At 39.6% G+C, this 23040-nt stretch overlaps 2 protein-coding genes across 3 annotated transcripts in view; one reads left to right on the top strand and one right to left on the bottom strand.

The window, feature by feature from the left end:
* BZW2 (basic leucine zipper and W2 domains 2) overlaps nt 1-2276 on the bottom strand; it is a 63464-nt gene extending 61188 nt beyond the window's left edge. Inside the window, exon 1 of the mRNA XM_043589025.1 lies at nt 2178-2276. The gene's annotated coding sequence lies outside the window, so the exon portion shown is untranslated. The remainder of the gene's footprint in view (nt 1-2177) is intronic.
* Nucleotides 2277-2649: 373 nt separating this feature from the next.
* Nucleotides 2650-23040, top strand: part of ANKMY2 (ankyrin repeat and MYND domain containing 2) — a 35692-nt gene continuing 15301 nt past the window's right edge. Inside the window, exons 1-4 of one of the 2 annotated variants that reach the window (XM_043589022.1) lie at nt 2650-2970; nt 8192-8256; nt 15104-15242; nt 17071-17169. In XM_043589022.1, coding sequence (XP_043444957.1) covers nt 2904-2970; nt 8192-8256; nt 15104-15242; nt 17071-17169 — 370 coding nt within the window. In that variant the 5' untranslated portion in view covers nt 2650-2903. The remainder of the gene's footprint in view (nt 2971-8191; nt 8257-15103; nt 15243-17070; nt 17170-23040) is intronic. The other variant, XM_043589024.1, reaches the window with a different exon arrangement.

The raw sequence follows: 23040 nt of genomic DNA, 5'->3' as shown, positions 1-23040 counted from the left end.
ATAGTTAAGATAATCCTATACAAAGCATCTGCTAGAATATCTGAAACAAAGTAAATACTCCCTAAGTGGGTGGTCACTGTTTTACTATTAATGAAACTTGTTTGACATGAACACTTTCTTAGTATAAAAAAAGTTCCTAGATCTAGTTTAAGGTGTGCTCATTAGCTAATCTTATTCCTACATTAAATATTTATTCTGTACAAAATGATTAATGTAATCCATCCAATGAACGCTATCCATTACATTATCTGTTTCTAGGAACTTAACATATTATTTATCTGTATTTCTTGGTAGATGTTAGTTTTTGTCTTTAAATGGCATTGACTCTAAATTTACTGAAGTCATGTATTCAGAGGCCTAAATACCAATCAGATGCCATAAAACACCAAGAAAATAGGTAATAAGTTGTTATCCTTGAGGAACTGACAACCTCAGGGAGACAAACAGGTGTGACCTTCAAGTAACCATGGCCCCAATTTGGCATAAGAGATGGAAATACTGGCAATGAAGTACCCAATTCTGGAGACACATCCACTGTAAGATGTTGTCACCAGTTGGGGGAAGCTCCTCTGCGAGCATTTTCTTAGGTTTGTGGGTTTCTTCTGCATGATACTATGTTCTAAATAAATTGTAACTGTGGCAGTAACAGCATTTTAAGTGTTACAAAAGATTGGTCACTCTCAAAAGCCTTATTACTTGTTGTGTGAACAGCCACATCATTATTAAAGCATCATCAAACAACAGTTTCTTTGTTATACACTGAGATGAATAATTTCAAAGTATTTTCATGTGAGATGTTAGGGCTCAGATCTGCCCCAGCATGCAAAGATGAAGCCTTAAAAAGAAAACAGCTGGAGTTTAGAAAAGATTTTGTTAAATGCAAGAAATAATGATGAACATCTTCCAGGATTTCATAAGTGTTAGTGAATGCTTCAAAATAAATAAAATAAAATAAAATAAAATAAAATAAAATAAAATAAAATATAAAAAAAGAAAAAGAAAAAGATCAAAGGCATACGGCCAGAGGAAAATGAATTTCATTTCATATATGGCACTGTGGGAAGAAAGCGCGGTGGTAGGGATGCTTAACAAAAAAGGTCTAGATAATTATTCAAATATTTCTCTTTGAAGCAGATGGGTCTAGGAAGAAACATCAATACTAGTCCGCAGAGAAGCAACAGTGACACGTAAACACTAATTTCTAAAAGAAGCTTTCAACGATGCCATAAATATGTTACGGATGCGCGCCCTGGAGGAATGACTGACTTCGAATTAGCAAGCAAGTCTTGCTTCTGAGCCACAGGAGGTGGTACACACTTCTATTTACCCCCTAGCTACCTACGGTGGTAGCTCAAAGCTCGAAGCAACATATTACAGTTGAATGAAGGTTGGATTAAGAGGCTAATCTAAGGCTATATATAGGCAGCAACACCAATTTAATCTCCGCCCCCTTCCCCTCCCCTCCCTATTTCCATAAATCTCAAGATCAGAGTTACAAAGACTGGGAACTCTGGCAGAGCAGAGGCCCTTCCTTCCCCCCTTCCCCCAGGCCGTCTCTCATAAACGAAGTATTAGTTTAAGTGTAAATTGCTTCCAAACATCCTTAACAGGCACCACAGGGCGATCAGATCCGGTTTTCTTCCACAGCTTCCACAGAGGCCAGAGGAGATGACAAGTAGTGTGTGTGTTGGGGGGGGGGGGGGGGTAGGGGGGAGGGTGTTAAGGCTTGCCAGAAGAGAACTATCTTCTTCAGACACTATTCTCACGATGCGTTCCCCTCGCGCGTCCTGGGGAGCTCTCCTCGCCATCCCGCCCCTAGCCCAAAGCCCCAGCGCCGGCCTCTGGGGAGCCGCATCTGGCCGTGCCACGCACGAGACCGTAAGCACCCGCCGCTTCTCACCGCGTGGCCCGCCCCCGCCGGCTCCCTGTCCCAGGGTCTCCCGGGGCGGCCAAATGGGGCGAGCGGCGAGTCTTCAGTCCCGGGTGCGGATATGCGATATATGCGATGGCAGTCGGGTGGAGGGCAGGCTTGCCCACCGGGGGGCAGGAAGCCGCCCCAGCAGGCACATGCTTCCTCCCCGCCAGCTCCGGCCCGGATGGAAGCCCCCCGGCGGGGCGGCGCCCGCGGTTCCCGCAGCCCTCCCGGCTTCCCGTGTCCCACCCGGGTTGCTTCTCACCTGTCCGAGGAGGTAGCGGCGACGCGCGAGGCTGCAGGCTGCGGCGATCCCGGCAGCGGCGGTGGCACCCGCGGCAGTGGCGGCGGCAGACAATGGAGGAGTGAAGGACAGACACATTGACATCGACCCACGGAGCCCGGCGCAGCCCCGCCTCCCGCGCCGCCCCGCCTCCCAGCCCGCCCCCGGCCCGGGCTGCACCACTCCCGGGGAAATGGTGGGGGCTTACAGAGACAGACAGGGAGGTCTGTACCCCCCGAGCTGCCGCGGCCGGACAAAGATCATCTGGAAAGAGATTTAAAGGTTGCGTATGTCTAAATATGTGAACATAGTGGCAGTATGTGGGTGGGAAACGTGGAAGAGGAGTTTCATCTCCCCCTCTGATTTTCTCCGTTGGGTTTTTCCTGGCCCGGCTGCTCCAATGGGAGCCTCTCGCTGCTGCCTCCTGTAGCTCCTCCTCCCGGTCCGGCCAATGACGCGCAGGGGGCGGTGACTGTCGCTGGGCTAGCGGCGACCGACCGCTCGGCTCGCCCGAGCTCGCCCGCTGCTCGCCCGCCGCTCGCCCGCCGGTGGGAGGGAGGAGAGAATTCGAACGCTTCCGTGGTTGGCTATTCGGGGTCCTGGGTTTCGAGCTGCCCCAGTGCGGCTGGCGTTCCTAACGCGCGCACACATATCGTTTCTTCTTAATACTTTCAAAGAAACAGAATCATCTTCAAGCTGGCGGGAGCAATGGTTCATATAACGAAAGGCGAGCTGACCCAGGAGGAAAAGGAGCTGCTGGAAGTCATCGGGAAAGGTATGGGTGCTGGGCTGCGACCGGGCGCTGCCTGCCTCGTCTGGGGGCGTGGCGGAGCCCTGGAGGCGCCCCTGGCCGGACTGACCCTCCGCTGCTTTTCAGCGAGGTTGGCTGCCTCGCACGGGGAAATAGCGTTTCTCTCGATGGTCTCGGACCGGTTGCGTGGGCGGAGAGGAGCGGAGCGGGAAGCACTGCTGGGACTCGAGCTGAGGTTGCAGAGGTCCGTCTCCCAAATCAGCTTTTGGAAACATACACGTTTCCAGGCCCCAGCTCACATTGTAATGAGCGACCTCGGTGTGTGGGTCCCTGGATGCACATTCTTCAAAACTCTCAAGGTGATTTTGACCACCGTCAGTCCGGGCAACAGTGGCCTCAGCTTCTTAGAAGGGTGTCTAAAGGGCCGTTTCGACTTCCGGAGGCCGAAAGATCTGGATCCTTTAGCTGTCCCCGCCCCCGCCTGGGGGGTGGAGGGAGCTCCTAAGAAGGGTTCTTTATAAGGGCACAGAAGTAGGTCGGTAAATCGCTTCATTGAGGGTTCTACATCCTGGCCTCCCCGGCTTCCTTCCAGAAGCTCCCGGCCCCCCCAGGAACCCGCAGGGAAGCGAAGAGGTTGCCTAGGCGTCCATGGCCGTCGGCGCACTTAGCACAGCATGGATCTTCTCAGCGAGTTCTTCTGTGCTTTCCCTTCCACTCCCCCAACGCCTGTCCCACTTCCGCCGCTCCGGGTGCTAGGGCGGGAGATGCAGGCCGCGGGGACTAGCCTGAAGCCCTCAGTCCCCGAGTGGACGCCCCAGAGGAGCTCCCTGCTGAGTTCCGTTACCCGGCAGGTGACAAGAGTGTGACTACGTGGCTTCTCCTGCACGGTCACGGCTCCGGGATGGAGATGCATGGGACTGCGGATATAGTTAATGTGGTTGATTGAAGCTCAAGAGTGAGATAGCCACATCTGACCTGGAATGGCAGAGAGGCCACTTACGACAGCATAAAGGCTTCCCAGTGTCCAGTCTTGTTTCTGTTAAGCAGCCAGGGTCAAATCTGGATCCCCCAGAGACCATGGCAGATTTATTTTTCATGCTGACAAGGCAAGTCTAACTGTAAAAGAAAAATCGGATTTGAACCCAACAGGTGCTGATGAACGGATCCCACCTCATCTCATGTCAACAATTTCAAGTCAGTCACATCTACATTCCTCATGCCAAGAGTTCTTTGCCTAGAACTGTGGGTCGTGTAGTTGCTGCTTTTATTGTTTCTTCTGCATGGTACTGGCTGACCTTTTTGACACTGCACTCTTTCTGTTTTTCCTGAGGCTCTGGGATTCCAGTCAGCAAACATGTAAGCCCCAGCTGTGTGCCAGGTACTTTGGTAGGCAAAAGGAAACAGGATCCACCCCAAATCCACCAGGGATGCACATTCTGCTTTTAAACAGTCAGAGCTATCAGTTTTTCAAAAGTGTAAACAAATGAACAGTTTTGTAAGGTGGGTTTCTGGAAGGGGCGGGTGGTGGGGGGGTGGGGCGGGGGTGGAATCCTTGGAACATATTCCTAGGTGTACACCAGTTTTTATTTTAAAGGTGGTATGAAAGAGAATTAATTAAGTTTAGTCTGGTTAGCGCTGTGATGTTTCTGGGCCCAAATGGTGCATCAAGTTGCATTGGTTCACAGACATTGTGGTTCACCAATTTCATTGGCCCAACCCATGAGAATAACTGAGATGGACTTAGTCTGTGACACATTCTTATCAAGGGAAGGTCCGTGGGACATCTCTGTACTCTCAAAGAAAAATAATGGGACATATGAGAAAATACCAACTATAGTCAGCCTTTATTGAATGTTGGTATGAGCTAGCGTAATTCTTAGCACTTTACAAGTATCGATCCATTTAATCTTGATGAGCTAGGAACTGTTATTATTTTTTGTTTATTTTTGAGACACACACACACACACACACACACACACACAGTGTGTGAGTTGGGGAGGGGCAGAGAGAGAGGCAGAGACACAGAATCCCAAGCAGGCTCCAGGCGCTGAGCTGTCAGCACAGAGCCAGACCTGGGGCTTGAACTCACAAACTTTGAGATCATGACCTGAGCCGAACGAAGTCCGACGCTTAACTGACTGATCCACCGAGGCGTCATGAGCTAGGAATCCTACCACAATCATTTGCTGGTGATGTGGCCTTGGACACATTGCTTTTTCTGAGCTTCTGGTTCTACATGGTACCTACCCCACAACATTGCTAGAAGAATGCAACGAGTTAGTGTCTGTAAAGCATTTAAAATGCTGTTTGTGTTGTCTGTTATTACGGTAAATGAATCGACAAGTTGGATAAGTTGCCCAGTGTCACACAGGAAATAAGTGACAGAACAGAGAGATCATTTGGCCCATAGTCCTAGAAATACGCTGGAGTTGAAAACAGACCAAACAAAAAATGATACTAATACCACAGCAGTCCTTACCATATTCACTTCTAGAGACAATTTAATTTCAACAAAACATTATCATCTGTCAAGTTAAATTAGTTTTAGTTTTAAATGTTACTGATTCCATAGTTTTGTGTGCATTTAATTTGAGAAATAACTTTTGGTTTATAGTTGAATAGAGTTCATAAACAAAGTTTATGTTTGTACTCATAAGAATCATTTTTTTTTAAGTGGGTTGGCAGCGTTCTTAAGGTTTTTGCTTTTGTCTATGTTTTCCCTTTGATAACATTTCTCAACCTGGAGAAGTACTAGATTAGTCAGCACTAGTACTTGGAACTGACAATAAATTTTCAGCCAAGTGTGACCTGCCATGTTGGCCAATCTCAAATAAACTCAGCACATTTTTGAGTATCCCTTTTAGGCCCTCTAGAAGTTAAGCAGACTGCAAGTGAGACTTAAAATCCAGAGAGTACTGTGTGTTGCTTCTGGACACCTTTAGAACAATTTCTTCTTCAAGTGAATTCACTTGGTAGGTCATTTACAGCTTACCTATTTATTAGAACACCCAGAAGAAGTTCCAGATAAAACCGGGAAGCTGTTTGGTATATACCATTTATATATTTCAGTTAACGATGGCATCCATTTTACAACTTTGAAGAAGAGAAAATTGAAATCACAGAAGCACATTTAATGGGCTTATATTAGGTGTAGATTGGCCCGTTTTTCTAAGTTCTGATATCTTTTTTGTTAAGCACTGAGGAAGCACTATTTCAAAATAAATAAAATCTTCCTTTAAGGGTATAAACCAGAAGATCTTCAATCACTTATCTTGTTTGGTACTTAACAAGAAAGGAATGTATTTACTACTTTTTTTTTTTTTTTCACTGTTTGCATAAAAGGGGTTATGTAATAGTCTTGGACAATAAGGTGTATTTCACCAACGATATTGAAGTATAATGAAAGAACAATCAATGGTGCATATTTAAAGTATATTCCAGATCTTCTATATTTTCCTGCTGATGTTATTAAGTAAGGAAGATCAAATTAGAAATCATCACAAGGTTTTCCTCTTGGGGTATTTTGCTTATCTATTTTCCAAAATCTGGAAGCCCAAACAGTTTGAAAAAAATTTTTCATCCCATTCCTTGCATTTCAGAAGGCTAACTGGTACTCAGTGATATGTGTGTATATACCTCATCTTTTATTTACTTATTTTAAATTTCTCACTGACGGGGTAGATATAACTTAGATTGTTGGCCACTGGGCTAAGCATTTTATACAATTATTGACCTGTTCTCTCATGTGAGCCGTAATCCCCAGATTCCCCCTAACATATAGCATGCTTTGACAGGCTCACAGTCCCTATGGTGCTCTCCATTTACTGAGCAAACATCTCCTGATCAGATGGAAAATAATTTCAATTATTTTTCACTGGCAAATGGAAATCAATTGAAGCATCTTTCTTAAGTGAAATTAGGGTGCCGGAGTTTTGTTCTGGTTTAATTCCTTTCTAAAGATGTGACAGAAAGTCTCTGATGAGAAGCCCAGGTATGGCTAATGTCCCATGTAGAACTTGCTCACATGCTTGAAGGCCTTCCTCATTCGTTCTGTAGCCCCTCATCCAGTAGTACTAACTGTCCTCAGATGGAGTCCAGGGTGGGAAAAATGCACTGTTTACGAGGTAGCTGCTGTTGTAATCCAGAGACTTGTAGATCATTCGCCTGACACATTTCCCCAGCAGAGCTATTTCTCTGTCGATCTAAGAGACATTTCTCTGCCTGTCCCCTGTTGGTGTCAGACAACCAGATGACCTGCCTGCAGAGCAGGTCAGGGAGAAGGAAGCAGGCTGATCTTTATTCTGCATTCCACATTTAACTCTGGAAAACTAGCAGAATTTAGCATCTTCTTGAACTGTAATTTTCAGTTAAAAGACAGAAATAACTCCTCATTGTGGGATTCTCCTTTTATGTCCTTTCTGGAGGAGAGGCTTATCTCAACCTTTCTTCCTGAGAACATTCAATTTCATTTGTCTCGTTCCTGTCAAACCAGAAATTTTTTGGCAGAACGAGTGGCTGACTGTTATTAATGATGATAATAGCAACATTCTCTCTTGCAACTACTTGCTTCTGTCAGTATGCCTTACAGAAGACTGGAAAAACCTGACAGTTGTGGCCCAATTATGGCTTATTTCCAAATGTACAAAGGACTAACCTTCAGGTTTAAGTTAGAGGACTTTCAGTATGAGAGCCTGATTATTAACCAAAAAGCACTTTTATATGGAACCAGGCTTTAAAGATATGTTTACTTAAGCATTTCTAAACCAAGAATTCTATTATAAGTATGTTGCCATCAATTCACAGGGCCTAGTGATGACAGAGAATATAAATACTGACTGTATTTTGAACTCCAATTATTACATTGACTGGAATTTAAGCTTTAGATGGTGGGCTGGACTAGATGCCCTTTAAGATTTCAGTATTAAGAGTCTTATTTATGCTTTGTGGTTACTGTATCACTGCCAAAAAGAAAATATGGCCAATTTAATATACTCTAAGGTCAGTGGAAGTAAAAACAAGATGGGGCTATTTTAGTTACTATAACTCTGTTCTGGGTAATTACTTTGTGGGAAAAATACTATGTGTTGATGCTTTGTTTCTTAACAATCTAACCAGACTAGTTTTAGTTTTACACATAACCCTTTAAAATTTGTTTCCGTGGTGTTAGATTTTTTCTGTTATGATGATAAATAAATTTAGTTTACATTTTCTTCTTCAGTCTTTTCTTTTTTTTCTTTTTTTAAAGGTACTGTTCAAGAAGCAGGAACACTGTTAGCCAGCAAGAATGTCCGTGTCAACTGTTTGGATGAGGTAAAATTTAAATTTTTTTTTAACGTTTATTTATTTTTGAGAGAGAAACAAAGTACGAGTGGAGGAGGTGCAAAGAGAGAGGGAGACACAGAATCCAAAGCAGGCTCCAGGCTCCGAGCTGTCAGCACAGAGCCCGACGCCAGACTCGAACTCACAGACCTGGAGATCATGACTTGAACCAAAGTCAGACGCTTAACCAACTGAGCCACCCAGGCGCCCGAGGTTAGGTAAAATTTAAAAAGCTGAATAAAGTGTTTTATTTTCTATGAGAATGGATAATACATAAAATGCAGTAGTAGGCGTTCTTATCTAGCATTTGTGATTAAGTTATACTGATCTCTAAACCAAGTGTAAGCAGGCAGTTTACAAAATACAAATAAGCATGTAAAAACATGTTTAATTTTATTAATAATCAAATAAGTCCAAATGAAACCAAATCATATTATTTCTTGTAAAGTGTGGGAAACATTGGACTTTTTACATACTAATGGATTAGGTATAAATTGGCATCACATTCTGGAGAACATTTTAGAATATGTGCCATTTTTAAATGTACATACTTTTGATACAGCAATTCTACTTCTGGGGAAAGTTAACTGAACCTAACCTCAACTTTCTAGTATAGTTGCTTTCCAAAATAACTTTCTGCAATGAAGGCGATGTCTGTTCTGAGCTGTCTGATACCAGCCATTAGCCATGGGTGGCTCGTGGCTACTTGATTATTCGGTGTGGTTCTAGTGCTGGAAAGTTTACATCACTTGCTCGTGCAGAAGGGGAAGGGGTTTTATTGATCCTTTCCCCAGACATAGGTAGCAAAATTAATGTCAGACGAATTAAAGTTTCAAGCAAAAAATTTTAAAAATTTTTAAAAAGATGAAGACTCTCATAGATTAAATTAGTAATCCACCAAGAACATACTAGCCTTAGGTGTTCACTTAAAAGCTTATGACTTTGAGATTCATAGAGAAAAAGATAGAATTCAAAGGAGCAATTTGTAAAACTGCCGAAACACTTTGACAAACCACTAGATTAAGTAGAAAAAAAGTAATACAGGGAACAGAAAATTTGGATAACTAATTGACAGTGTACTAAGATAGAAAAAACAATAGTACATTTTCTTTTACCTGCAACATTGATAAAAATTAGTCTGTGTTACCCTATCTTACAAAGGAAATTTTAGCTAATTTCAAAGAAGTTTACCTAATGCAGTAGTAGACATTACAAATAAACAAAGGGGCGCCTGGGTGGCGCAGTCGGTTAAGTGTCCGACTTCAGCCAGGTCACGATCTCGCGGTCCGTGAGTTCGAGCCCCGCGTCAGGCTCTGGGCTGATGGCTCAGAGCCTGGAGCCTGTTTCCGATTCTGTGTCTCCCTCTCTCTCTGCCCCTCCCCTGTTCATGCTCTGTCTTTTTTTGTCCCAAAAATAAATAAAAAATGTTGAAAAAAAAAACAAAAAACAACAAATAAACAAAAATATGATCTCAATAATAAAGCAACTTGAAAAATTAATTTTAACTGTCAGTAGTTCTTGGTTAAAAGAAGAAATAGAAGTAGGAATTGTCTACTATTTAAAACTGAGAACATTTATCAAAAGCTACTATTTATCAAAAGCTGTGGTATGTGGCCAAAGTGATATTCAGGGAAAATTTGCATTTGTCACAGTTATCATCATTGCTGCTATTATTATTATTATTATTATTATTATTATTATTATTATTTTGCAGCATTTATTGTACTTTCAACTTGTGTGGTATTCTGAGCTTTCAACTAAAAATTGTTTTGGGGCGCCTGGGTGGTGCAGTCGGTTAAGCGTCCGACTTCAGCCAGGTCACGATCTCGCGGTCTGGGAGTTCCAGCCCCGCGTCGGGCTCTGGGCTGATGGCTCAGAGCCTGGAGCCTGCTTCCGATTCTGTGTCTCCCTCTCTCTCTGCCCCTCCCCCGTTCATGCTCTGTCTCTCTCTGTCCCAAAAATAAATAAAAAAACGTTGAAAAAAAAAATTAAAAAAAATTAAAATAAAAATTGTTTTAAAAGATTAGGGTATGCTCAGAGAATAAAAGGAGTGAATGAATGAATTAAAATAGAAATAAACATTTAAAAAAGCCATCAGGCACAAGCAACAAAAGAAAAAAAATTAAAATAAAAAGGTTTGTGCTTCAAGGTATACCATTAAACAGTGAGAAGATAATCCCACAGAATGGTTCTACAAATCCTATCTGATAAGGGAATTGTAACTAGAAGCTATTATGAACTCCTACAACTCAACAGTAAAAAAGACAAATAACACTTTTAAAAACTGGACAAAGGATCTAAATAGATACTGTTCCAAAAGATACTCAAATGACCAATGTGCACATGAAAAAATGCTCAGTATGAGCTGCCAGGGAACTGCAAATCAAAACTGCAGTGAGATACCATAGGACACCTGCTGGGATGGCTATAATAAAAAAGATAAATAATAATAAGCATTGGTGAGGTTGTGAAGAAATGGGAATCCTCATTGATTGTTGGTGGGTAAATGGCACAGCCAGTCTAGAAAACAGGTTGACCATTCCTCCCTTGATTAAACATAGAGTTTTCATATGGCCCAGCAATCCTAGGTGTATTTTCCTAAGAAAAACAAAGCATATGTCAACACAAAAACTTGCTCATGAACGTTTATAGTAGCATTATTCTTAATAGCCAAAGTTAGAAACAACCCAAATGTCCATCAGCTGATGAGCAGATAAACAAAATGTAGTATATCCGTACAGTGGAAAAGTCCTTCATAAAAAGGAGTGAAGGACTGGTAAATGCTACAACATGGATGAACCTTGAAAACATTTGCCAAGTCAAAGAAGCCCGTCGCAGAATACTAAATATTATGATTCCATTTGTAGGAGCTGTCCAAAATAAGCAAATCCATAGGGACAGAAAGTAAATTAGTGGTTGCCTAGGGCTGGGTAGGAAGGTGGTGGGGCGGGTGGGGGGGAGGGGGTCCCTGATAATGGATAGGTCGTTCCTTGTGGGGGAAATAAAAATATCCTAAAATTGATTGTGGTGATCCTTGTACAACCCTGCAAATATACTGAAAACTATTTGATTGTATGTATTAAATGGTGAATTTTGTGGTATGTGAATTATGTATCTCAATAAAGCTGTTTAAAAAGGATAGAAAAAAACAAAGTTCTCAGCATAAGACCAAAATATTAGACACAGTCTGGAAAGTATGAGCCAGAAAATGATGTATATAAATACCAAGAAAATAAGAGAGAGTATAACTGTAGTTATACAGGAAATTTTCATAAGTTTTTGTGTTGAAGCCAATATATATGAAAACCCATATAACAGTAACTTTATAGAAAAATAAAAATGAATATATTCATCTCATATAGAAGTAGAAAAACTAGAATAATTAAGGAAAATTTGTGTAAATATATTTAAATGCCAACCACTTCCTAAAGCTGCAAACCTGACTATGCTTTACAAAATGTTCAAGGACTTCTCATTTTACACAGATTGCAGTTAGTTCATAAAAAGATGGGAAGATACCCAACTCATTTGATAAGACTAGCGTAACACTGATGCCAAAATAGGAAAAAGACCAAGAAAACCTTGGGCCCAATTCAGTTTATAACTCAGATACAAAAACTCTAAGATACTAGCAAATTGATCCAGGAGTATGTCAAAATAATAATTAAATAATAACCAAGTAAGGTTTCTCCAAAAGTGATAGGATGGTTCAATTTAAGAGAATCTTTCAATATTATCCATTATATTACAGAATAAAAGAATCACCTATGTTTATCTCAACGGATGCTATAATACCTTTGATAACATTTAGTGTCCATTGATGGTAAAAGCTCTTAACAGATTAGGATAGAATAGGTTTTTTTGGTAACTTGATAAAAGATTTGTGGAAACCTTCCCCAAACAGTAGCATCCTGCTTAATGTTAGAACATTAGACACACTTTCATATTTAATGGTAAAACCCTAGAAGCATGAGAATCAGGACAAGGAGATTCCTGAAGATTCTGTGAGCAAACTGCAGACCGATTAGGCCTCCTCGGTGTTCCTTGAAGGCAATACCCTTTGCTCTCAAAGTTTCCGACTTGCATTCCCTTTACCTGGAGCAGTCTTCCCCTAGTTATTTAAATTCTTTGTGTCTTCACTCCCTCAGGAAGGTTTTGTTCAAATGCCACCTCCTTAGGCGGACATTTCTTAACTGTCCTTTTATTTAAAAATAATCTCTTTCTCTCTGTCATTCTGTTTCCCTCTTACTCAATGTTCTTTCCCTGTAGCACTTATATTACCCCTGCCTTATCACCTCAACTAAAATTTAAATGTCAGGGACTTAGACTGGAGGAGCATGGAATTTGTTCATTGCTATCCACAGTGCATAAATCTGTGTCTGACATATATTAAGCACTCAGTAAAGATAATACGTAGTAATCATTGCATTCAAAGTTTATAATTTTTTGTTCTAAGTTATTATAACCCTTAGTAAAAAGAAAGAAAAGCTTAGTATAAATTATCACTTAACATGTTTGGCTTCTCTTACCTAGGGTCGTCCAGGCCAGCACTGAAATTTGATATGGGAAAAGCATACACTGTATTACAGACATGACAAGGATAACAGGTTCAGAGATTGCACAGCAAATGATATGTTTGTGTTTGCTCATTACCTCTTTGAAAAAAAGCTCTCATTGATTAGTTCTGAAAACCAATCCCTGTTACGAAGACCAATGATAAATAAGAAAGAGCAAAAATAAAGAAAAATTAAAAGGGAGAGAGAGAGAGAGAGCAGAAAAGGAGTATCAGGAAACAGGAAGGCAGGTAAATGGACAGAAGTGATCAACAGAAAGGACAGTTAAAACAAAGCAGACATAAAAAAAGTGAAGACACTTTGCAATTGCAATGTAAGATTCAAAAACTGCACGTCTCCTTTGTTCTTAAACATCTTTTCACACTGTGTTGAAAGCTGCTTTAGGGTTATGTATTTATTTATTTTAAATATATAGGACAATTCTGCAGTGTCAGACTTATAACCTTTACTTACACAATGGGATTGCTGTGTGATAAATCGCCTACCTGCCTGTATTGTGTCCTTCTTTTCCCCCAGGCTGCACCTAGCTTCTTATGTCTAGGTTATAGCATCCTACGAGGCTACCACCCTAGTCTTGCTTTGAATGCATTTTTGTCTTATTCGAAAGGTAATAACCATATAATTCATCCCCACTTCCTCAGAGCTGCCTCTGTGTATTGAGATCCTGATTACCCATGCCCACCCGAATCACTCCCAACCTTTAAATACCTCATCCTTGTAGATACTCCCAACAAAGGGAGTCTTAACATTATAATCTTACCAGTTTTTTATTGTTCTCAAGAAACATTGGCTACTCCTACTAAGATGTCTCTTGTACAGCCCCTTGAAAGGTCTCAGCCTTCGTATAATTCTTATATCAATAACACTTCTAGAATATTGATGGCTTGTGTTCATAATCCTAGTGTGGACTCATAAAGAATGATTCAAATTATGTTGACATTCTAAGATTTACTACAGTAACAGATTCTACATTTTAATGTTTATTTATTTTTGAGACAGAGGGAGACAGAGCGTGAGTGGGGGAGGGGCAGAGAGAGAGAAGGAGACACAGAATCTGAAACAGGCTCCAGGCTCTGAGCTGTCAGCACAGAGCCCAATGCGGGGCTCGAACCCACGAACCGTGAGATCATGACCTGAGCCGAAGTCAGATGCTTAACCGACTGAGCCACCCAGGCACCCCCAGATTCTACATTTTAGAGAAGTCTTCATCCAAAACAACTTTGAAATTCCAGCACTTAAAAAGTTTTCCTGGTTTGCTTTGAAAATCCACTTAGAGAACACCTTGCTCATTTATCTACCACGTAGCATCAGATACTCAGAACAAATAAGTTGGATGTTTCGCTGGATATGCACAAAACATGCAGACTAAACAATGTAGTGTGAATATGACCAATCATTTCTTGATATTTATATTGTATATATGATCAAATCATATATATAATCAAAATGCAAATGTGGTTTGGGGTATCATTTTAAAAATGATACTATTATAATATACATTTCCTGCATCTGGTTTTTCTCATTGGCAGTAATTCATGGAAATTTCTCCAATTCGTTAGATACAGATGCATTCAGTCAAGAGGTTCACGATTACTCTTTTCGTGGTTATGATTTACAAGTGGATACAACATGCTTTATTCAGCTTTCTCATTGATAGGCATTCTGATTGTTTGAGATGTTTTTGTTTTTATGTTTATGCATTTGTATCCGTTAGTTTATTTGTTTCTCCAGTAGCTAAGTATGTGTGGTAGAGATGTGAACCCTGATGATCTAGGTTCTTGTGCCTCCCTGGACATTTTACTGGCTCTGTGAGGTTGAGCAAATCTTCCTTGAAACTATTTGCTAATAAAAAATTATCAGATAACGGGGGCACCTGGGTGGCACAGTTGGTTGAGCGTCCAACTTCAGCCAGGTCACGATCTCGCGGTCCGGGAGTTCGAGCCCCGCGTCGGGCTCTGGGCTGATGGGTCGGAGCCTGGAGCCTGTTTCCGATTCTGTGTCTCCCTCTCTCTCTGCCCCTCCCCCGTTCATGCTCTGTCTCTCTCTCTCCCAAAAGTAAATAAACGTTGAAAAAAAATTATCAGATAACAAAACTTATTTTTCCTCAGTAGTTTATGAAAGATCCAAGTGAGAAAGTCAACATAAAAGTACTTTATGAGTTTATTAATTCATGTTTCTTTTATGTTTTTAGTTTAATTTCAGGAGTTGTTCATAGGAGAAAAGGTAAATAAATATAATTAATACTTTTTCCCTTTTTGTTACAGAATGGAATGACTCCTCTAATGCACGCTGCATATAAAGGAAAACTTGATATGTGCAGATTACTTCTGCGACATGGAGCTGATGTAAATTGTCATCAGCATGAACATGGATACACAGCCCTCATGTTTGCTGCACTTTCTGGTGACGTTTTAGAATTTATTCTAATGTATCAGTATCAGTCACCTATGCAAAATTTTTATAAGTACATAGATACTTTTAAATCACATGCTTTTTTATTATAGTAAGTTTAAGGTCAATTCTTACAGGAAAGGTGGGAATTGGTTCTTGAAAGGTTGTAATGTATAAAGTATGTAATATAGTTAATTTGGTGATATGTTTCTTTGCTTATTTAAATCAGCTGATTGTATGGACAATATATTTTGTGTAGAGTTAAGGAGTTGGATCATGATTCTTTCAAGTGAGTTCCATTAACGTTCTGTATCTTTGTATGTTGAAGTAATATGAAAACTTCTTTGGTCTCTTGAAAAAATAGCTGCTATGTTAGAGCTGTCTGTTTGCTTCACTGACATTTATGTCCTAAATATGCTGATCCAGTTAGAAACTTACTCTGATTTGTGAATAAAGACAATTGGGAATTGGGAAATATTTACAATTAAGTGGAGTCATCTGTATTTGTAGTATTTGTAGTTTTTTTTTTTTTTTTAAGAAAAGGAAGATATAATACTCTCATACCTTAAAAACAGTAATCTATATTTTTATAATCCTGGAAGAGGAAAGCATTTCTGGAGAAGGGGTGGGGATAGCTTAAATAGATGATGGGGATTGAGGAATGCCCTTGATGTGATGAGCAGTGGGTGTTGTATGAAAGTGATGAATCACCAAATTCTATACCTGAAACTAATATTGCACTGTATGTTAACTAGCTTGAATTTAAATAAAAACTTGGAGGGGAAAAAAGAAGGAAAGCCTTTCTAAGTGTGATATATAAAATATAGAATATAAAAAGGACAACATTGACCAACTTGGTTATATATAATCTTAACATTTCCAAATATAGAATATACCAATGTATAAAGTACAAATGAAAAACTGAGGAAAATATTCATTACATATCTTAAAGGGTCATATTATTATGTAGCAGGAGCTCTCATAAATCATATAGAAACAAGTACTGCAATAGAAAATTGGACAGAAAATTGAACAGAGAACAAAAGACATAGAGCTGGCCCATAAGGATATAAAATATTTTCACCAATTAGCAAAGAAATGCAGTTGGAAAAATAAATGATCATTTGTCACTCACTGTATTGGCAGAGGTTAAGGAAGAGTGATCATGTCCAGCGTCAGCATAGGGACTTCTCTGCACTGTTTTGGCATATGCACATCTGCCCAACCTGCTAGAAGTCAGCCTGGCAAAATGCCTTTAAAATAGGCATAACTTTGATTCTGCAGTGTTTTCCAGGAACTGTTCCATCCTGCAGAAATTAATGGAAAATGCTGGTCACTAAGTATAGTTCATAATAGCAAAATATCTGTAATGATTACATTAGCAATAGAATGCAAATAGAATAAAAGCAAATGATAGACCGTCACCTGTTGTATCATTATTCCAGGGCCTGTGGATGTGAGGATTGGGATGGATTAGTAGTAGATATTAAGGGGAGATTTTTCATTTTATCACTCTTTGTTGTTGATATTTTTTGTTCTTTTCACTTTATACGTTATCAGTGAAAAAATAGATTTTGTTAAAAAAAAAAGTGATACTCAGTTCCATACCGTCTTTGTATTGCCTGATGTTTTTCCCCCAAAATGAGGTTAATCTCTATATGGGTTTTTGTATTATTTTACTCTTTACTCTGGTTATGATTTACATTTCAGAGAAAATGAAAATATTCACAAGATAGAAACCTAAAACTAAATGAGGAAAAAGGGTACAGATCATTTGAAGGAGGTGTTTTCAGTTGGGCATTTCCTTAATATTAACAGATACGTTCCCTTCTAACGTCAGGTAACAAAGACATCACGTGGGTAATGTTGGAAGCTGGTGCTGAGACAGATGTTGTCAACTCTGTAGGAAGAACAGCAGCTCAGATGGCAGCCTTTGTGGGTGAGTGTTTATGGCATTTTTTAATTAGGTTGTATCCAAAATGTCCTCCGTGAAGAAATAGCACTTCGCTTCTCAGAGTACAAATAGTGTCATGTTTAGTTTTAAAGAAGCAAAATGTTTACACTTTGCTGGGTTTTGTCTAACTTAATGAAACGTCCAGTGACCCTTTGGAGAAAATGAGCAAGCTATCTTGAATTTCCACCTTGTGAGATACAAAGAATAGTGGGGCCATTTTAGTTGTAGTTAAGTGCTTTGATGACTGTATCTTATTTCTCTAAGGAAGTAGTTTAACCTAAAGTCAAGAACATGAACTGTGAAGTCAACAGTCCTCAATTGAAATCCTGGCTGTGCCAGTCAGTAGCAGGTTACTTAATTATTCTGACCTTTACTTTATCCATTGTAACATGGTCCCTGGTTATTGAAAGGATTAAATGAGATGTTGACTTCCAGAGCTTTACGGGTAGCACTAAATAGGTATCATCAGTTACCGTTGCTAATAAAAATTGCAACAATGCAGTTTTTTCATAGAAAGGAGCATTAATAATAGTGTAATATATAGCTGTTTCATTTTCATCCTCACCAAGCACAAACTTTTATTGTGTTGTGCCCAGTATTTCTTGGTATATTAATCCTGTTACTGGACATAATATGAGGGGTTTGGAAGAGAGTGGCGTGAATATTTGGTCGTTGCTGTTTTAGTCCCACTGAGTTAGCAGTTAAGGAAAGTCCAAAAATAGACAAGCAAATTATAAACCTCTGATTTATTGGGGATGCAGCAAGTGACTTTTTAGGACCGATAAGTCATTAAACAAATAATTATTGTTTGCAACCTATATACCAAGCATCACTGTAGGTGCTTTGGATACAGTGGTGAATGAAACAGAGGCTCTTCATGTGTTCAGGCAGTTGGAGGCTAATAGCAATGACAACCATTGTGAAAATATACTTCAAGGCACAGCTTAAGGGTTTCATAGAAATACATCAAATAGAGGGATCTTGTATCCTCTTCCAAGGAAGTTTTGAGAGAAATTACATTCAAGCCATGGAAATTAGTCTCGTGCAGGAGGGCAATAACTGTATGTTTTGTTAAATTTTGTTACCAAATTATCTCAAAACACTAATAGTAGCTACCAGTGATTAAGTCAGATAGTCACTGAGTCAGCTCTGTGAGAGCGAATATCCTTATTTTATCTCAATTTCAGGAGGATTTAAGTATGGTCTTGCAGTACAAACTTCAGAGAAATATTTATCTCCCACAGTTAGAGTCTCCCTGGTTGCCCCCAGCTTACCACTAGGCTCATTTTGAGGGTGTCAGTACAAAGGGGAAATAAGACTCATCCAGGAAGCTTGGTTCTCATATTTTAGTTCACGTCTGCTGCTAATTCATTACAAGATCGTGGGCACATCTCCTCTCTGCAGGACTCGGTTTTCTGATCTGTGCCCTGAGGACTAGCAGTTAGATGAAATGAGGTTCTACTGAACTCCCAGTTTTCATCACGTCCACGATGTAGCAAATGAGAGCGCAGACAGAGGTTCAGTAACTTCCCTCAGGTCACAGGGCTGGAAGTGGAGAGGCCTCTTTTTTCACACATGAATACGATGCTCTTTTACTTTCCTTTCTCTTAACACCACTAGATCCATAGAAATCTAAGGTAGAAATTGTCCCCAGTCCCATCCTAAAATAAGAGAATTGTTTGCATTCCATTTGAATCTCACAGACGAGAATTAAACCCTTTTGGTCTACACGATATTTTCCATTATAGGTAGTCTTTTTAAAAAGTCATCCACCCCCTCTTACTGCCCTCAAGCGGAATGGTTTGTATCAATATGTGCACGCATATGAATGATTTTTATCTTTTAAAAAAGATTTTTATCTTTTAAAAAAGATTTATCTTACAAATATATTTCTTATAACTTGTTTCCTTCACTTACTAGTATGCCATGGAAGTCCCTCTCATCTCAGTGGATATAAATTCAGTTATTTCCACTGAATTTATGTCATATTCCATATGATTCAGACGTACCACAGTGCATTTGGCTCTCCCCTACTGATAGTTTTTAAAAATCATTTCACTACAAATGATGTAATAATGATCCTCGGTCATATATTTTTTACACGACAGTGCTATAATCCCTATAACACATACTCTCAGAAGTAAAAGGGCTGAGACACAGGGTCTGTATTTTTAATTTCAGTGTAAGTCTAGATTGTCTTTTAAAGAAGGGCATAACAGTTCACATTCTTATTTTTTTTATTAAAAAATTAAAAAAAAATAATTTTTTTAAATTTACATTTATTAATTTTTGAGAGACATAGAGTGCATTTGGGGGAGGGGCAGAGAGAGAGAAGGAGACACAGAATCCAAAATAAACTCCAGGCTTTGAGCAAGCTGTCAGCACAGAGTGGGGCTCGAACAAACTGTGAAATCATGACCTAAGCCAAAATCAAGACTTGTATGCTTAACTGACTGAGTCACCCAGGTGCCCCATGATTCACATTCTTTTTTTTTTTTTTTCTTTAAAGTTTGTTTATTTTTCAGACAGACAGTGTGCGAGCATGGGTGGGGCAGAGAGAGGGAGACACAAAATCTGAAGCCGACTCCAGGCTCAGAGCTGTCAGCCCAAAGCCTGATGCAGGGCTCGAACTCATGAACTGCAAGATCATGACCTGAGCCACAGTTGGACGCTTAACCAACTGAGCCACCCAGATGCACCCGCCCCCCCACGCGCCACACACACACAATTCACATTCTTAGGAACATCTTCATCAGAACTGGGTGCTTTCACTTTTTTGCCAATCTGGTAGTTGAAAAGATAGTATATTGTAAATTTACATTCCCCTCATTATTCACGAAATTAAGTTATTTTCTGCTGTTGGTCATTTCTATTTCTCTTTTCTGTGGTTGCTCATACTCATTATTTATCCTTTGGGTTGTCTTTTTCTTACTGTTTTGAGGAGCTTTATGTGTATTATGGTTGCTAACCCTTTTTCTATCAAGTGTATTTCAAGTAGTTATATTTCCTTCTTTGACTTTATGGGAACTTTTGCCATAGAAAATTTATTTTTAAGTAATCATAGTTTTTCTTTTATAGTTTCCGTGGTTCTTGTCTTGTCAGAAGAGTTCTTAAATATGGGTTAGTTGAGGATTCTCCTAATTGCCCTTCAATTTTTTTTTTTTTTTTTGTACTTTCAAAATTTAATTTTTTAGAGTTTATTTCCCCCTGGATATGTAGTTAATTGTGATAGCACCACTTACTAAACCACCCAGCATTTTCCCACTAAATTGTAATACCACTTTTGTGGTAAGTTAATTTCTCTTATATACTGGTATCTATTTCTGGGCCCCATATTCTCTTCTACAGGCCTGCTTGTCACTCTCTGTATCAATACCATATTGTTTGATCACATTGACTTTAAACCACATGTTCCCTTCAGGTCTTCCCATTTGAATACCTTCCTCTGTCCCCCCATTTTTTTTGGTTCTTGTTGGACTTTTATTAAATAGTTATATAATTATTTTCAGAGAATTGACCACTGTATGATAAGACATGCTATTCATTCAATCGCATGGTATGCTGATATATTGATTTTTGTGTATGTGTGTGTGTTTTAGAACTTATTTTTGGTACCTTAATAATATTCATTATATTCCCTCAGATCAGTTCTTTCTTTTAAATGAAACTCCATTCTTTTAAAATTTACTTCTAGGTAATTTGTAGTTATTGCCCATATTGTAAGGAGAATTCCCACTACCACTGACTGCCACACTCTGTCATTTCTAGCTGGTTATGGGTAATAAGGAGAAAGTCATTGATTTCTGTATTTTTCTTGTCATTCTTACTAGAGTCTCCTGGGTTTTATAGCTGTTCAATTGCATTTATTTTCTGTTTGAATTTGCTTCAGGCTTCAAAGTAAGAAGCAACAATAGTAGTGAAAATCGACATGTCTAGGTTTTTTTCCCTGTTTTTAATGGTAATATTTTTAGCTCTTCCCTTTTTATGAAATTGCTAGTGGTTTTATTGGTACAGAATCTACTAATATACTTTTTCATAAATTATAACCATTCTTGATTCCTTTTTGGTTTTTTGCTTTTGTCAATAACCTCTTTGCTGATCTCTTTATTTTCCATCTTTATTATTTCATTTTAGTAGTGTAACTAGTTCTATACCTGTATGTTTATAAACCCATGTAGGTGTGCTCTGTTCTCTAACCCAGAATGAGATATTCTTTCTTTTAACAGGTATTCAGCTTATGCATATTTGTGGTTATTTATAAACTTGACTACATACCTCCTCTTTTACCACGTTTTTACACTTTGTTTTACTTGGTGGTTTTGTGTGTGTGTGCGTGCGTGTGTGTGTGTGTGTGTGTGTGCTTAATGTGACTGGCCTGGTCATGTTAGAGTACACTTATTTCTTCTTTCATTAACTTGAAAGATCAAGAATGCTTTCCCATTCCACTAATGCTTACTTTCCTATTCACGACACTCCCAGTCAAACCCATATTTGTTGGTTATTTAAAAACAAGAACATGGGAATGCAAGCTGGTGCATCCACTCTGGAAAACAGTATGGAGGTTCCTCAAAAAACTAAAAATAGAACTACCCTACGACCCAGCAATTTCACTACTAGGCATTTATCCACAGGATACAGGTGTGGTGTTTCGAAGGGACACATGCACCCCCCATGTTTATAGCAGCACTATCAACAATAGCCAAAGTATGGAAAGAGCCCAAATGTCCATCGACGGATGAATGGATAAAGAAGATGTGGCACACACACACACACACACACACACACACACACACAATATGGAGTATTGCTCGGCAATCAAAAAGAATGAAATCTTGCCATTTGAAACTATGTGGATGGAACTGAAGGGTATTATGCTAAGTGAAATTAGTCAGAGAAAGACAAAAATCATATGACTTCACTCATATGAGGACTTTAAGAGACAAAACAGATGAACAAAAGGGAAGGGAAGCAAAAATAATATAAAAACAGGGAGGGGGACAAAATAGAAGAGACTCATAAATATGGAGAACAAACTGAGGGTTACTGGAGGGGTTGTGGGAGGGGAGATGGGCTAAATGGATAAGCGGCATTAGGGAATCTACTCCAGAAATCATTGTTGCACTCTATGCTAACTAATTTGGATGCAAATTTTAAAAAATAAAAAATAAAATTTAAAAAAAAGAACCAGGCAAGGAAAAAAAAAAACAAAACAAGAGCAAAATTCTCCTCTATGTCCCACCCCCAAGGAACTGTATTTGCCCATTTAGCAATTCGAACATGAGAAAATACTTCTAAACTCATTGATTTCTCTACATTTCTCTGTTTTGCCTTATCAGGCCTGGGACTTTCCTTTCCTCCTCCACCACTGCCACCAGCTGTGGACTTTGCTGAGGGAGTTTAGTATTTTTAGTCCCGATATGTAATTAGAGTGTCATTCAAAGTGTGTTACTTCTCTTCCAGTAATCCTCATAGTCAAGTCATGCTGCCTCCACCCATTATTCAGACTAGCCATCTCTGCTACCAGGCATTCTCCACTCCTCTCCCCTCCCCCCTAGCTCCATCTGGAGCTCTTTGTGTTCTCATTTAGGTTTGGGCTACAGGACCTTCTGGGATGGTTTGTAGGTTGAATCTGGTTTGAAACATATCATAACAGAAATTCTCTTTCTCTCTGAAATGTGAGTCATCCCTGGGTAGTTTCATGGTTCTTGTATCACTGTGCTTTTCCCTCAGTCATTTGTAGAACTTCCTTCACACTTTCCTACGTACTTATAAATGAGAATTTATTTTCCTTAGTAAACTTTCCATATGTCATTCTGGAAGTGTGTTTTGAAATTTCAGCCTATCCTAGAAAATAAA

Source organism: Prionailurus bengalensis, chromosome A2 (genome assembly GCF_016509475.1).
Source record: "Prionailurus bengalensis isolate Pbe53 chromosome A2, Fcat_Pben_1.1_paternal_pri, whole genome shotgun sequence".
Taxonomy (NCBI): Eukaryota; Metazoa; Chordata; class Mammalia; order Carnivora; family Felidae; genus Prionailurus; species Prionailurus bengalensis.
Note: the sequence above shows the minus strand (reverse complement) of the source record. Positions and strands in the feature narration are given on the sequence as shown.